Source organism: Trachemys scripta, chromosome 1 (genome assembly GCF_013100865.1).
Source record: "Trachemys scripta elegans isolate TJP31775 chromosome 1, CAS_Tse_1.0, whole genome shotgun sequence".
Taxonomy (NCBI): domain Eukaryota; kingdom Metazoa; phylum Chordata; order Testudines; family Emydidae; genus Trachemys; species Trachemys scripta.
In genome coordinates, this window is record NC_048298.1 from 188,240,747 (window position 1) to 188,256,065 (window position 15,319).

General features: G+C 36.6%; 1 protein-coding gene across 5 annotated transcripts in view; it reads left to right on the forward strand.

Annotated features, from left to right (window-relative positions):
* Positions 1 to 15,319, forward strand: part of TTC3 (tetratricopeptide repeat domain 3) — a 137,086-nt gene that overhangs the window by 96,201 nt on the left and 25,566 nt on the right. For 4 of the 5 annotated variants that reach the window (XM_034752701.1, XM_034752727.1, XM_034752711.1 and 1 more), the window contains 7 exons: positions 3,252 to 3,569; positions 4,751 to 5,014; positions 5,903 to 5,949; positions 8,312 to 8,368; positions 9,898 to 9,974; positions 10,430 to 10,585; positions 12,959 to 13,874. In XM_034752701.1, the coding sequence (XP_034608592.1) occupies positions 3,252 to 3,569; positions 4,751 to 5,014; positions 5,903 to 5,949; positions 8,312 to 8,368; positions 9,898 to 9,974; positions 10,430 to 10,585; positions 12,959 to 13,874 (1,835 nt within the window). The remainder of the gene's footprint in view (positions 1 to 3,251; positions 3,570 to 4,750; positions 5,015 to 5,902; positions 5,950 to 8,311; positions 8,369 to 9,897; positions 9,975 to 10,429; positions 10,586 to 12,958; positions 13,875 to 15,319) is intronic. The other variant, XM_034752718.1, reaches the window with a different exon arrangement.

Consider the following 15,319-nt stretch of genomic DNA (forward strand, 5'->3'; position numbering starts at 1 on the left):
CTTAAGGAGTAGAAAACACACAGGGTCTACACAACAGCATAATTTTCCCATCCGAAACAGAGCACACGTATCCCACGGGAGCCTCAAAATGGTGAGTAAGGGGGACTGATTGTTTCAGGGCTGCACTGTCCTCTGGGTTTCTGTGCCTTGGGGAGAGCCAACAGCTTCAGGGGGCACCTACACTGAACACTGTCCCAACATTTTCCACAGGAATTCGTCCTGGATGATATCTCGCTGCTGAGGGTGACCTGGGAAGGAAGGGAGGGTCTTCTACTGCAATGCAGCTTCCGCCCTGGCCCATATGCAGCTTGCCTGTGTGCAGCAATGGTCCCCCCGCCCCTCGCGGCACAATGGCGCAGACACATTGGCCTGGCTGGGACAAAGACCACGGTGGCTCTCCCGATAAACCTGTGCAAGCGCATTGCACACATTCTGGATGAGACATTCGAGGAGATTACTGAGGCCGATTACCGCGATGTGATAAACCACATCAATGCACATGCCTAACCCTCCTCTCCCAAAGAGCCCGCACCGAAAAAATTCCTTCCCGAAAAAGAAAAACCGCTTACCGGGAACCTGCTCTTCTGTTTGTCCTCCACCAAGTACCGGCCGCTGCGACTGGCTACCTTCCTCCTGGCTCGAGAGAGCTCCTGGCTGCATGGCTCCAGGGATTCCAGGGTGTCTCCATCTGGACCACCACCATCACTCCTGTTTTCCTCCTCCTCTCCCCCCGATCTCCCCACTGGCTCTGAAGTGTCCATGGTGGTGCTCGGAGTGGAGGTGAGGTTAACCCCAAGTATCGCATCCAGCTCTTTGTAGAATCGGCAGGTCGCGGGGGGAGCACCTGAGCGGCCCTTTGCGTCGCGGGCTTTGCGGTAGGCACTCCGCAGCTCCTTCACTTTAATCCTGCACTGCAGTGCGTCCCAGTCATGGCCCCTTTCCATCATGTCCTTTGATACCTTCCCGAAGGTTATCGTAATTCCTACGGCTGGAGCGCAGCTGGGACTGGACAGCTTCCTCCCCCAAACACTGATGAGGTCCAGCAACTCGCCATTGCTCCATGCTGGGGCTCGCTTGGCGCGTGGAGGCATGGTCACCTGGAAAGATTTGCTGATAGCACGCCACGCCGAGCACACAAGAAGGGGATTTTAAAAATTCCCGGGGAATGTAAAGAGTGGGTCACATGGTTGGTTACCTAAGGCCAGGGCAGTAGAGTTTGAACTGATGACCAGAGTGGCTAGAACACGCATTGTGGGATACTGCCGAATAATTCTGGAGGCCATTCACAGCGTTTTGGGCGGCCACACTGGTGCCGTAGCGCTGCAACGGCAGTGCAATACTCGCTGTTCCTCTCGGGAACGTGGAGTATATGCAGCGCTGCAACCACGGAGATACAGCACTGCAGATGCCTTGCCAGTGTGGACGGGGAGTGAGTTACAGCGCTGGGGGCAGCTTTACAGCACTGTAACTCGCAAGTGTAGCCAAGGCCTAGGTTACATATCTTTAGGAGCTTAGGAGTTCAGAGCTACCATTTAATTAGACCAAATCTGTTCATAAGCCCAGATGAAAGGTGAGGGGGTGCGCTCTGTATTGTTCTTGCAGATGTATCTGATCCAAAAGGTTTTAGGGTGTAAGGGACTAAAGCATTTGTTAGATGAGCTTACCTTATGTAACATGATAAAGGCCTAATCCTTATTTAGTGGATAATTGATTAGCAGTGTATACGTAGATGTATAAGCAATATCTATGTAGCTTTTGTAGGCCTGAGTAATTGAGTGTAGTTGTTATGAATTCTGTATAATCTTATAGAGAAAAGTGTGAACAAAGATTCCTGGCAAAAAAAAATTATTAACATTTGAACATCCTATTACGGACTTTTTGGAGTGGCTAGGGAAAACAAGGACAATCCTTGTCAAATAATAGAATTGATAGCTTTGTTATTGCTAAAAAGGGAAGCAACTTGCTATGTAAATTATGTGATTTGAAACATCATGTATGGCAATAAATAATACCAAATAGGAAAGATTTGGGGTAGTCGGTGCATAAAAGGGTGTTGATAAAAGATATGTAATATTGTGCATAAAAGATCATGTCATGACCTAAAGTCTCTCTCGGACTATGTCTATACTGCAGTAAAACACCCCTGGCAGGCCTGTATCAGCCAAAGGGTATGTCTACACTGCAATGTAAGCCCAGGGTTAGTAGAACTTCAGTTAGCAGACCCTAGGTTTGTTAACCTAGAGCTTGAGTGTCTACACTGCATTATTTGGGCCCGAGTCTAATCACCCATGTCCCAATTCACTAGCCTGCTACCTTCCACGTGATCACTGGGGTGTAGCATCTTGTATTTATGCAAATGAAGCCTGGTCCTTGGCTCTAGGAACTCGGCGTAAGCAGTGGTTTTGTCTGCCTAAGCAGTGGATCTGTCTGCTTTTCTTGGATTTGTGAGGTAATCTGTGGGCCTATTGAATCAATCCTGAAATATCCTTATATAGGGTACTAAATTATCATCACCAGCATTCCTCAGACATGTATCACAGATGTGTAAGGCTGCTATCTGGTGCTCAGTTCATACATGCACACCACCATTACTTTAGACTTGGGTAGATCTGGTCCCAAATTTGGGGGAGAGCAGCACTTCAGTCTTTTTTTAATTTTATCTTCAGACTCCTCTTCTTGGAAGGTAGTTAGTGCTAGTTAGTTTCTCAAGTGGCAGTCTGGTAGAGGCAGTCCTTGAAGGAGAAAGAAAGATTACTTGCTAGTGACTGTAGTTCTCACATTTGCCATCCATCTTTTCTTCATTGTCTTTTGCAAAGATTTTCAGGCAGGGATAAGGCCAAGGTTCCATAAATACCCTTAAAACATAATGTTCAGATGCATCCACACTGGTCACTGCTGCTCTTGAGAGTTCCATCTGGGCACCCAGAGTGCATATGCATTCCATGTGGTGGTAATTTGAAGCTAAAATTACTGGTAGTTAAAATTTTCTCTCTAATATTAATTGAGGAAGTATGGTTTGCTCCATTTGTAAATGAGTTTCTTACGCATCTAAAATTCAATTACCAGTATGAGAAATTCTTTTAGTCTCTAGCAAGTGCAAGTAGAACCCTTGTAGTTAAATCTGAGTTCCAGTTCACATGATAAAAAACATTAAAAAAAATAATGTAATAAAATTGATCTATATTTTGGGGTTGATTCTGTTTTGCAGCTGTTCTAAACTGACACAACAATCTTGCTTTATTTTGTTATAGGTCATGTTCAGAGGTTCTTATTTGCTAGTGATAGAGTCTTGCAGCATATTTTGCAGAATGTTGAACAGATAAAAACTGGTATACATGACACTTCCAAACTTCTAAGTGAACTACTTTCTTGGTGGGTAATAAGTGAGGAGGATTACAGCATGTGTTCCGCAAGTAGCAGTACATCAAATGAAGTGATGGAGCAGCTCATAAGTCATTTAATTCAGAAGAAGAATAGAGTAAACACAAGAATTTTTGTCCATGTGCTGAGTGAGCTTGAAGAAGTGGATCCCAAATTACATGAGTGGATAAAAGATCTTAACAGTTTTGGTAGGTCCTATTTCATATAACTGTAAGATGACTTAATTTGCAGATGAAATTATAAAATTAAGCATGCTTTCCACCTTTCTTTTTCTCCATTTACTGGAAAGCAAGTCTGTAGTATGCTATCATGAAGTTCCATGTTTGTCTCTGGTTTCACATGGAATTTGTTCAGTTTACAAATTAAAAGATGGCTAAAAGATCCCTAGTTGCCAGCTCTGCATTCTCAATCAAGGATCTTAAAGTCAAGCTTTGTTCTTTCTGACTTGTGTTGTAATCTTCAATCATATATTCTACAGCAGAAATTCTGTCCTCAGTTTCACCTAGGCAACCCCACTTGGCTCTGCAGTGCTGTCAAAAACAGTAAAAGAACCTGTCACTGAAGTGGTCAGATGTTTTCGTAATGCAAACAAAATGCATCTGAGTAATAAGGTGGCATATTAAGTCCCTCTCCAAAGTAGAATTGCTCTTTTAGGTATTGCACTTCATAGAACTAAATACTGTTCTGTCTATAGCTAATTAAGTTCCTAAAATGAAGGTGGTTTAAATGGCAGATAAATTTATTTGAAATATTGGACTCTTTGCAACTGATTTGTACGGGACTTTGCCAGTAGGAGAGGATTAGATGTAGAGAATCTGTCTCTTTAAAATCCAGAATGGAGAAGATAGTCTATAAAATAGGGATAAATCTAAACATTTTCTACAAAGTAACCAATTTATTGTCTTGGCCTTACAAATTGGAATGCTTATCTTCTGTTTAGCTGACTACAGTTTGAAGAAATCAGCTTCTAACTTTTTTGGTAATGTTGCCCTGCTATAGAGCTTTATTTGGTTTGTTATTTGATTAAAATGTAGGGTGTATGTTACAAGTAAAATGGGATAAGATATGTAATAAATGCCAAAAATGGGGCAAAATCAGTTTTTAAAAATTGGATTCCGTTACCTGTACTTTGACAGGCAATAGACACATTTACGAAATTGATGGTAGAGTAAAAATTTGATTTTTTTTGGAACCTGTTCTGATTGTTTGCACTTTTCAAGGCTACAGTATATATCTTCAGTTTTGGCAGTCTTGTATCTGGTTTTGGAGCAAACTGTTCTGTAGGAGATGTCAAAAGTTCAGCCCTAAGTTGGAATAACCTAAATCCTAAATTGAATTTATTAACTGATATTAATTTTTTTCATTTCAGGTTTGGAAGCCACAAAGATCTTTTTCTCTCGTTATGGAGATATTGTTAAAGAGCTTGACCTTAGCTTTATAACCATTCTCTGGAATGAGAAGTATGGCAGTAAATTAGGCAATGTGTTGACCAGCTTTGAAGATAATGAAATACTTCAGTGTTTCTATGAAGCATCATTGAAGGAAACTCGTTGTGTAATATGGCTATTAGAGGATAATAGAGAGAAATTTCCATCTCTGCATCAAGCTTTAGATGAATTCTTTGATAAAATGGGTAAATGTATACAGCTTATTTATTTTATAAGTGCCCTCTTGTGCCTGCCTTTACTCCCCATCTATGTTATTGTGAATTATCCTAGGAAAGTGGTGACACTGTAATTTAAATGATACAAACTTGGGATAGTATTAGCCTCTCCGATAAATTGCATATTGGATCTTCTAAGTTCCATATTGAAGACTGAACAGTCTAAAGAGGCAGGAGCATGTGAAAAAGAACGCAGCTAGTACAATTCAGAGTTATTTAAATCAAATGAAACTAATAATTAGCATTATTTATATTGTAATGCTGTCCGGTAGTAGCTTTAAATTATGGACCGCTATTTTTAAGGGATTATGTTGATTCCTGATGATAAATGTTATTAAAATGTTTGGTTATGCATATATAAAGATTTTACCCATGTATTTCAAAAATTGGAAATACAAAATGCAGTGTACAGCAGGTTTTACTTTGACTTGCTGAGAAGTTAGAATTTTTATCTGCTGCGGTTATTTTAAAGGAGTTCATAGAGTTCTGTCTTCAGAATAAAGTTATTTTACTTTGGAGAAGTTTAACTTTAGAGTACCTTGAAATGCTATGCCCTTCTCGAGGCTGTGTGAGAATGAGAGATACCATTTCCACTTGTAAGTCCCAATCCTGCAAAGACGTATGCATAGGCTTACCCTTAAACATATATATATAGTTCCAGTAAAACCAGTGCTTAACTCCAACATGTGCATGCCATCTTAGCAGGAATGAAATTCTAGAGAATAACTTTTTTTATTCTGGGAGCTATTTTAAAGATTAATTTTTTTATCCCCAAAATCTCATAATTTACAGAATCTAATATTTTGTGTACTACTTTACAACTTCCTTTAAAGTAATTTAATATTTTTCTTTCAATAGATGTTCCTTGCATTATATTAAAGAAGCAGGAAAATGAAGATCTCTCCGTAAGTTTTTTAAATAATAAATTGAAAAATGAACAAATTAGACTCAACAGTAAACCATCACAGTGGACACAAAGTATAATGAAGATGCATGCTCGCTTCCTGTTCTTTTAAGGGGACTTGCAAAATAGAAAGTGAAAATTGTGTACTTCTGTTTTGTTTGTTTTTTGTTTTGTTTTGAAGGCCTGAAAGGTATACAAAACAATCTGCAGTTAGAAAAAGGAGAAGTATTGTGAATATCAAGTCTTCCTTGGTTTTTGGAGGATCACTCCTTAAAAGACTGGAGAATAAGTATGGGAGCGTTCTCAGCTCTCAGTTATGGAGTTGGGGGAGATTTGGAATCTTTGAATAGACAGATTTTCTCCAAGTGTCTGTCAGGAGGTTGAATTAAATAGATATTAACAAAACAGTGAAACAGTCAGGCTAATGATCCTTTTCTCTTTCATTTGCTCAGGTTTGCTTTTGTCACTGTGACATCCTATAGTTCTCCATTCATAAATGATTGAAACAAGACCCCAATATTTGTAATTTAAAAAACAAGTATAAAAAACCTTTAACAGGAATTGGGGAGATGGGGGGGGGGCGGGGAGGGAGGGAGGGGGTAGAAGAGGAGTTTAAAGCTTTAAAGAAGTGAACAAAGAGCTTTGGTTTTCTTCTTTAAAAAAAAAAAAAATCTTTCAGCACAGCATTTCATTTTGCATTTTGGCCAAACAACTTTTCTTCTGTTTTCTCTTTATTCGGGGTGGGGAGGAATCCAGCTATCTATGACTTACGTTTTACAAGGAAAAATGTGACTTGGCAAATGTACCCCCTCCCTTTATTTATTTATTTTTTGCTAGAGCAAAGAAGCCACCTGGTTCATGTGGGCTTTAGAAACAGTACTTGAACCTAATGTATGGTTTCAATGTGAAAAGTATCACTGTAAAAATAGCATTGTGGTGGGTCAGATAAATTTACCACTTTATAGGTAAAAAAGGCAGTTGGATTTTTATTTCTGGTTTTGTTTCTTGTTTTTTTTCTAACTGCCAACTTTGAATCCGAATTTGAACTCAAGGTCTTTTTGCATGTGTGTGATTTGTAGTAACATTGACAACAACCAGCAGTAACTCTGACCACTTCACGTACTATACATTTCAAAATCGTAAGTGACAGGGAAAGAACCCAACTTGACTATCAGATCTCAAGTTGAGCTTGCAAGGCTAGTAATTGCAAAAATTATTTTTTATTGAGGACCTCAACATATTTGCTCAGGTCATTTTAAGACAAACTGAGAACTACACATTGACATTTTTACAGTCACTTTTCAGAGTACAACTATGATTTAAAAAAAAAAATACTTAAAGCCTTAGCTGTCCTTTATTCTGAATCATATCTTACTAGTTTGCTACCATACAACTTTAGTAATATCATCTTTCTGCCAAGTGGAATAACAGAATATGCATTTGTCAGTGGTGCTCATGTGTTTGAAGCATTCTGGTTGAAAATGTATCTATTCTGCTTGCTAATTAGTCCACCCAATGCAATACAGTTAACTTCTGATACACAGAATGGGTGTTTTGACAAGGTTAATGAATGTAGATGTCAATGGAATGTGAAACCATATGCTATCTTCCAGTTTCAGGGGAAACTAAAGTTGAAGAGTAATGTAAATGTTGTTGTATTAAAATATTTGTGTTTTTGGTGTATTATTTGTATATCAAAGTAAGCTAATGACATAAGGTATTGCTACAATTTGCCACAAATAATTGTTGTTGTTGAAATTAGACTTCAGTGTTAAACATAAATTGAGAAGACAAATACCTTATTAGAGAAAAATTGGAGAGGAAATAATCTTTCAGTCAGTTGTCAGTTCAGTTCCTGTTAACAATAAGTGAAGATAATTCTTAATTCCCTCCCTCACTTATCACATAGAGATATTTTTGATGTGAACAAGATGGTCAACAGTTGCCCTGTTTCTGAAGCTTATTCCTTACGTGAAGTTGTGGTGTTTGTGACATCACAGTGGACTGTTACAGAAGTTGTCACAGAACAGAATCATTGCTTCATGTGGGGAACAAGCAGTAGAAACAGAAAAATTGTCAATTCTCTTTTTAAAACCCATGTTCCCTATAATAAAAGTGGAGAATGAGGAAAACACAGAACTCATGTGAGTGGAACAGTCTAAATACAAGACTTTTGCCAAATTATTTTCCCACGTAGGTTTCCAGAAGTGGAAAAAAAAAAAAAAACACTGCTTGTTGTGCTCTGTAAATTATTATTCCAAATGATAGGAGAGTTTGAATTGAAGAACTGTGTGTGTCAGTGTAAGAAACACATGGTAACCTCTCCTTAATGAGTAGCTATTGACTTTATATTTCTGTTTTAGACTAATGGTATCAAAGTTAAAAACAAAAATAGGAAGAAGAAGACAAAAGAATCAAGGGTATGTAATAATTGTATTACTTATTTCTATACACTGATTTACTAAAAATTGGAATTTGTAGTATTTAAAAATCTAAAACTGAGTATTTTCCAAAACAGCATGTTGAGAAATATTCTTGGTTAAGTTAAAGAGAAGTCTCTAGATAGAAAATGTCCTAAGGTACAGTTAATGTTGTAAGTAGCAATTAATGTAGTATTCAAAATTTGCAGTAACAGAAAGTAAAAGGCAATATATTCATAGTTTCACAAACAACCATGGTTCTGACCACATTAGCATTTCCAACAATTTCCTTGCACTTCAATACGGGGCGGGGGGCGGAATTCAGTATCGTAGAGATAGAGAGAACACAATCTACTGTGATTACTTCAGTGCTGAAATACACCTTTTGGCTCCAGTTCACACTGGAAATACAAATCAAATTTGGCACAGGAGCTTTTACCAGTCCAACAGCTTCATGTACAATAATCAACAAAGGTGAATGTGTCCAAGGAAGAGCCACGTTGTGAGAGGGTGTATCTGTAACAATATTTACGTTGGGAATGTCTTCCCCTTGTTCTTCTGATTGTGTTTATGGGACATGTTAGTAACTGAAAAAGCAGAAAGTATCTCCTTAAAAGCTCAGGGGAAAAAAACAAATCCATTACAAGATACCCTGTCAAATATTGGTTAACAGATAACTAAGGAATAATGTCCTGCTTCTGCCTTCTGAGATGTGGGAACTCTTACCTGTCTGTCCTTAGTTCTGCTTTTCAGGGCCTGAATTTAGTGAGGATACATTGCTAAGAAGGAGCCTCAAAAAGAATTTTCTTTGTTTACAGCTGACTTTGAAACTGTAGTAAAATAGAAGTTAAAAATCTTTCACTTATTATTAGTATTCGATAGGGTACTTCTAAAGTTATAGATGTGTGAAGTTAATGAAAATTGTTCTTAATGACAAAGCAAAAAAAAAAAGTGAAATTTAGGAGTGAATGATAAAAGTAGGTAACATTTATTTAACTTAACCTGCTCCTTTACATTTGTTACCTTTTAACAGAAAAGCCTATTGAGGCACAGAATATAAATCGAATAAATAGTTTGGTCCCAACCCTCTAAAAACTTCAGTGGGAATATTCCTAATGCATGAAATTAAGTGCCTACATATTTGTAGAATAGGGACCGTAGATTACATTTGAGAGTTAATGAAAAGATAGAAAGATGTCATGGGATTTAGATGAACAAAGAGTGAAAAGTCATTTGGGGCTGAACATCCCTTTCCTGCTTTCTACAACTAGTTCTGAAGAACAGACGATTATTTATCGGTAATTCTGGAAGGATTTTTGGGCAGTCTTACTCAGTCCTCTAGCTTTTGTTGTAATTATGGTGGTCAAATTTCATAATTCATTATAGGGCATCTGAATACATGTCAAACTAAAACAGGATTTGATACAAATAAGTCACTTACATTCCTGATGATGGATCACTGTCTTGTAGATATTTTGAATTTTATATACTGTGGCAGAGTAAAAAAATTGTAATTTTTTTTAATTTAGCCTATTTTAGTACTATCTGGTGGGGTTGGTGCAGTAACCCGAGAAGAAGACAGTATATTTCCAGAAGAAAATACATTGTGAGTACCAGCAGGCAACTTTATTATTGTTTTGTATAGCACCCCAGAGTGTGCTGTTTTATACAACAAGGAGAAGATACTGTCCCTGCCAGGAAGGATTTATACTGTAAACAGATATCAGACCAAAAAATGTATTAAGATGAAAGTTGAGGTTGAGGATACTTATCAGTAATTTAAGGTTAAAAAAATCTTTACAAAGGCTTTGTAGTTAGCCTAAAAAAATAAAATAATAATAATAATAATTAAAAAAAAAAAAAAAAAGCTGACACCAAGGAATTCAGACTCTCAGGGTGTTGCTTAGAGGTACCAAGCCACTCTTAACATTACTATTAAAACTTTTAAAATTAGTTTAATCAAATAATCTTGGGTCCTGTGCATTAGTCAATTGGATGAATCCAGTAAACCAAGGTCTGTTTTTTGTTTTGTTTAAATCATAAGATTTTTCTTCCCAACAGAAGTTTTATGAATCCTGGTGAGCCTTTCATAATTCCAGAATATCTTCGTGATCAAGTGGAAGAATTTGAAGCTCTGTATGACAATGTTTCAGACAGTAACAATTATCAGAGACTTTTGGATAATAACCCAGACCCAACATGTAAACATTTATACGAGTAGGTGTAAACTTATCTGTTCAGTCATTTCAAATATTTGTGTTGTTTTTTTAATTTGGGTGACTTTTCCGTTTTATGTGAAAATAAATTCTGCATCATCCATTTGAGATTTAAGCCACAGTATTTTCTGAGGGAAGAAATGCTGAACCGGTAGACAGAAATAAAACATCCTAAAATTTAAGTTTAGAGTGTAATTGATAATAGTTAATACCTCAGACTTTTGAAGAATACAAATAAATTGAGAGCCAGTTGTACCCCTATAAATGCTGATGTAAGGGAACAAGAAATTCCATCAAAGGGAAAGCTGGAGGTTGTTTCCAGGAGATTTATAGCCTTGGAGGCAGAACTGATCTGTTTTGCTGATATAGCATCTGTTCTAACCTCCTCCTCCTCTAATATGCTTCAACTTTGAGTTAAAAGGTATCTATACAAAAATTGTGGTGGTATTGGGTTTGATGTGGACATCAGTCTGCTGGGAACTAAACAGAGATGACCAGTTTTATTTCACAGAGGTCACGGGATAGCTGGCAGTTGTTAATACTTGATTTCTATCAACCCTTGGTTAAGGCTGAACAAGTGACTTAGAAGTGGAAGATTTTGATATTATTAGTAATTTCCTGAGATGTCTGTCTTTGTTGTTGGCACACTAACTTACACTTAAATCTCATTTGCTTCACTATAAAAATGGCAGCTGTGTCATCAAGGAATAATTCACAGGGATCAGAATGGACACACTCTTCCCTTATTTAATATTTCCAGCAGAAATCAAAACTACAGTGAGATTAGTTGACTATGTCTAAAACTGATCTCAACTTGACATCCTAGCCAATTTGCAAAAAACATATTTTCAGTTAGTTTTGTTATTGCACCTCCCCCTTGAGTTGTCCTGACAAATTTTGTGGTTTGTTAGTAACATTTCCATATATTCTAAATGTTGTTTTATCTTCTCTATTGCTATGTAAAAGATCTCCATGGACAGGTAAAACAATGAAATGACTGTATACAAATTGCTGTCAAATCCTCAGAGAAACCAAACTCCTAAAAAAGAAACATTTTTCTCTCTCTATATATATTTTTAATAACCTTAAAAGTTGTTTTAAAGAACCTACTGCTTTTACTTAACACAAAACACCCACAACACAGCACTGGTGATGGTAGAGAGATAGGGTAACTCAGAATGACCAGTTTTAAAGATGGGTGTCTTTGTCTTAATATCTCATTGCCACAATCACCAAATTATAAAGAAAATTTAGAGTTAGAACCTCTAATTCAAAGATCACATCAAATTGTAGGCCTAATTTATTGGACAGAGTATGTGTTTTTTGTCTACTTTACCCACAAATGTACATTACCCAGTGTCTCTAGTCTGGAGTTTATTTGCTGAATACTGTGTCAAGTTCTGTTTTTTGGTTTCTATTCTGAGCAGTGGAACTTTGCACGCTATTGCAGAGTAATTATTGTCATACACCAGTTGAAAGGTTAGACACATACTGAGTTCTTTCTCTGGTGGTTACAGTTACTGCCTTAGCTGTATTATTTCTGCGTAGTGTTGGGAGTGTGGATGGGAGTTTTTTGTTGTTTGATGGAGTAGTGTGAGCGGTTTCATTCTTTACAAAAGGACATGTCCTTTTAATCAGCATATTCCTCATTGAAGTGTTTTAGTGCAGGTGAAGGTACCTTTCTCTCCTCTCTCTAGAAAAACTAACTTTTGTATAGCACTCTTCATCAGAAATCTTGAGGAATCCTATATTTCCTGCATGTTTTCATTTCATAGGGTTTATTTTCTTTGTTCTCCCTTTCATGTTCACTTGACTTGGCCTTACTTAAAGTAGCTATCTTAGTTTTAATATCCCCCCAGTGTTTTCTATAGTGACACTTTGCCTAGGTTCTGAGCTTTTATTGTTTCCTATTTACATTTCCAGTTACTTGTTTTTAACATCCACGTACTTCAGCTAACTACATTATGTACTATCTTTTCCTTGCTAACCCTTCAGATGAAGTATATAACACCAGCTTCTCTTTGGAGAAATAAAGTGTTAACTGTGAGATTCTGTTTTTCAGCTCATTACAATAAGTCATAATTTTAGTTCTTGGCTCTAGCCATCTCCTTTTCATATTGGCACTGTATTTGGAGAAGTTAATTTGAGTCAGTTGTAGAAGAGTTAGAGAGAACAAATATCTAGAATTAGTAGGTGTTTCTTAATGTGTTTTTTTTTTTCCTGAAAAAAATTGATTTCAAAAGTTTCTTAATACATTACTAATGCTATTTGTCTTTGTAGAAATTACTGTTAAAACAGTAATGTAAATATCAAGTATGACTTAAAAGTGAAATGAAAAATGCTTGGATTAATGAGTATAACTGTTTTTTTCAAGCTATTTCGCTCAGATCTTGGAGGAACATGGTCCCATGGAAATTGATGATAAATTGTTAGTTGGAGAATATGAACATTTCCCTGCAGAAGCTCGTAAGATTGTGGAAGATGCAGGTGGTCTGAAATCTTTCCTTCTGGAATCCCTTAATTTTGTTATGATGGATGATCTTATTGGCTTGATGAAGCATGCAATTCTGCTTAAGGAAAATACTGAGACTGAAGAAGATACTAGAAATGAAGAGGAAAATCAAATAGCCTGTCAAAATATTCATGAAAATTCCAAGAGCAAATTACAGTTAAACCCAGCTGCTAAGGAATTCAAACCAGTGTCTTATATTAAACCTTATATACCAATTTCTACTAATACTACAGTAGCAAACTGTGAAACTCCAGATTATTCAGTCACGGGATATTCCTCACATATTTCTCATATTTCAGTGCATTCTCTCCCTAGTCAGAGTATTGATACCATAGAAGGACCACTATCTTTTTCAAATGTATTACTGCACTCCTCTATTTCTGATAATCATGATATACCTCTGACTAAGGTTTCTTCGAGTTATGAAAATGAAAGAACATTCTCAGTGATTTCTCAAATACCTCCTATTCCAGATGTTGCTGGGCAACCTAGTTATATATATGCTGATTATGAAGCTCCCCTTGATATCGATAAAATAACAATATTAGAGAGAGAGTACATACCTGGCAATCATCTACCAAGTCAAATACAAACATACCGGGATACTCAGTATGTATTGATGAAGTCAGACTACAGCTCTTATGAAGCTAATCTTGACCAGGGTATGAGCAGTATTAAGGAAGTTAAATATGATCTATCTGCTGCTAAGATGGAATTTGAGAATAAAAATACACCTGTAGTGAAAAGCATTCCACTTACAAGGATGATAGCTATTCAGGTAAGAAATTAAAGGAAGAGACTCTTTTAAGGATCTTTGACTAGTAATGCTTTAAATTTCCTTTCCTGTTCTTTCTTGATAAATAGAACACTTAATTCTCTAGAGCTGTCAGTGCAGACACAACCACTTTTTGCAGCTCATTCACATTTGTCCCTTTAATACTTTAAAGGGACATTGAGTTTTTTTTATGCCTAAAATTTACACGAAAAGGGAGGGAGTTACAGAAGCAGTATAAAATGTATCTTACAGGTTGGGGAAGGTTCTTGTTCTTTAACTTGTTTTTTATTTCAGTGGTTGTTTAAATTGATACGTACTAAATGAGACAGCTGTATTTAATAAAATAGTTTAAAATACATAGACATTTAAATTGTCATCTTATGTACACTAAATTCAAGATTTCAGAATATCTATGTATTTACTAGTCCACTGTGAGCTAAGACTAAATTTGACTTATTGTTTTGGGATCCAGTCCTGCAGATAATAACAAGCATAGTACTTTAAGCTAACTGTTTGCAGGATTGGTCCCTTTATGGCTCCTCAACACCACTTCAGAAACGTTTTCACAATTATATTTATATCAGTTGGTTATGTTAATGCAAAAAGGCAGATATTTATATAGGAATGAAAAGGTATTCTACAAATTGTGGATTTGCCTATTTTTGTAAATAAATTAAATAAAAATGTGCCTTCATCTCTCTTCAAACCAAAGGGAAGAAAATCAGATTGTTCTCCCTTTTTTTCCCATTTGGAAAACAGTTTTCAAACTAATACCTGCATATAATGAAAGACTTACAAAAAAGAACCCCTCATGTGCCTAATAATTGCATGTTTTTTCAGTGGTGCCATATTTAAATCATTTCAAGATCAGCAGAAGTAAACTTTTAAGACTTGGTACAGTGGGAAATGCAACTGCATCATATTTTTAGTAACTATTGTCTCAATATTAGGGATTTCTTAGGGACTCTGAAAGTTAATGGAGACAAAACAAAGAAAAGAAAACCCAAACATTTGTTGCTTCAAATAAGCATTTGAAAAAAACCTTCCAAATAAAATTTGCATTTCTGAGTAGACATCTCACCTGGACACATGACCTCATTCGTGGAACAGGCAATGGTAGGAGTCCGGTGTCAGATTAATAAAGTACTATTAAAGCAATATAACAATTTTTATAGCTTGCTGATATTGAATTCCATTATCACCACTGTCCCTAATGAGGTTAACTTTTTTAGAGCTGTGTGTGCTACAGATTATCAAATGCAAATATATAATTAAGCTGTATTTTCAGGTATTATACATTATTCATGGTAATAATTTGTTTTTTGAACTCAGAGTGGTATTTTCAAAGCATTCATTGTTGGCCTAACTCTGTTCTCATCAAAGTCCATGGTAAAACTCCCTCTGCCTTCAGTAAGAGCTGGAGGCCAGTCGTGAACACTTTTGAAAAT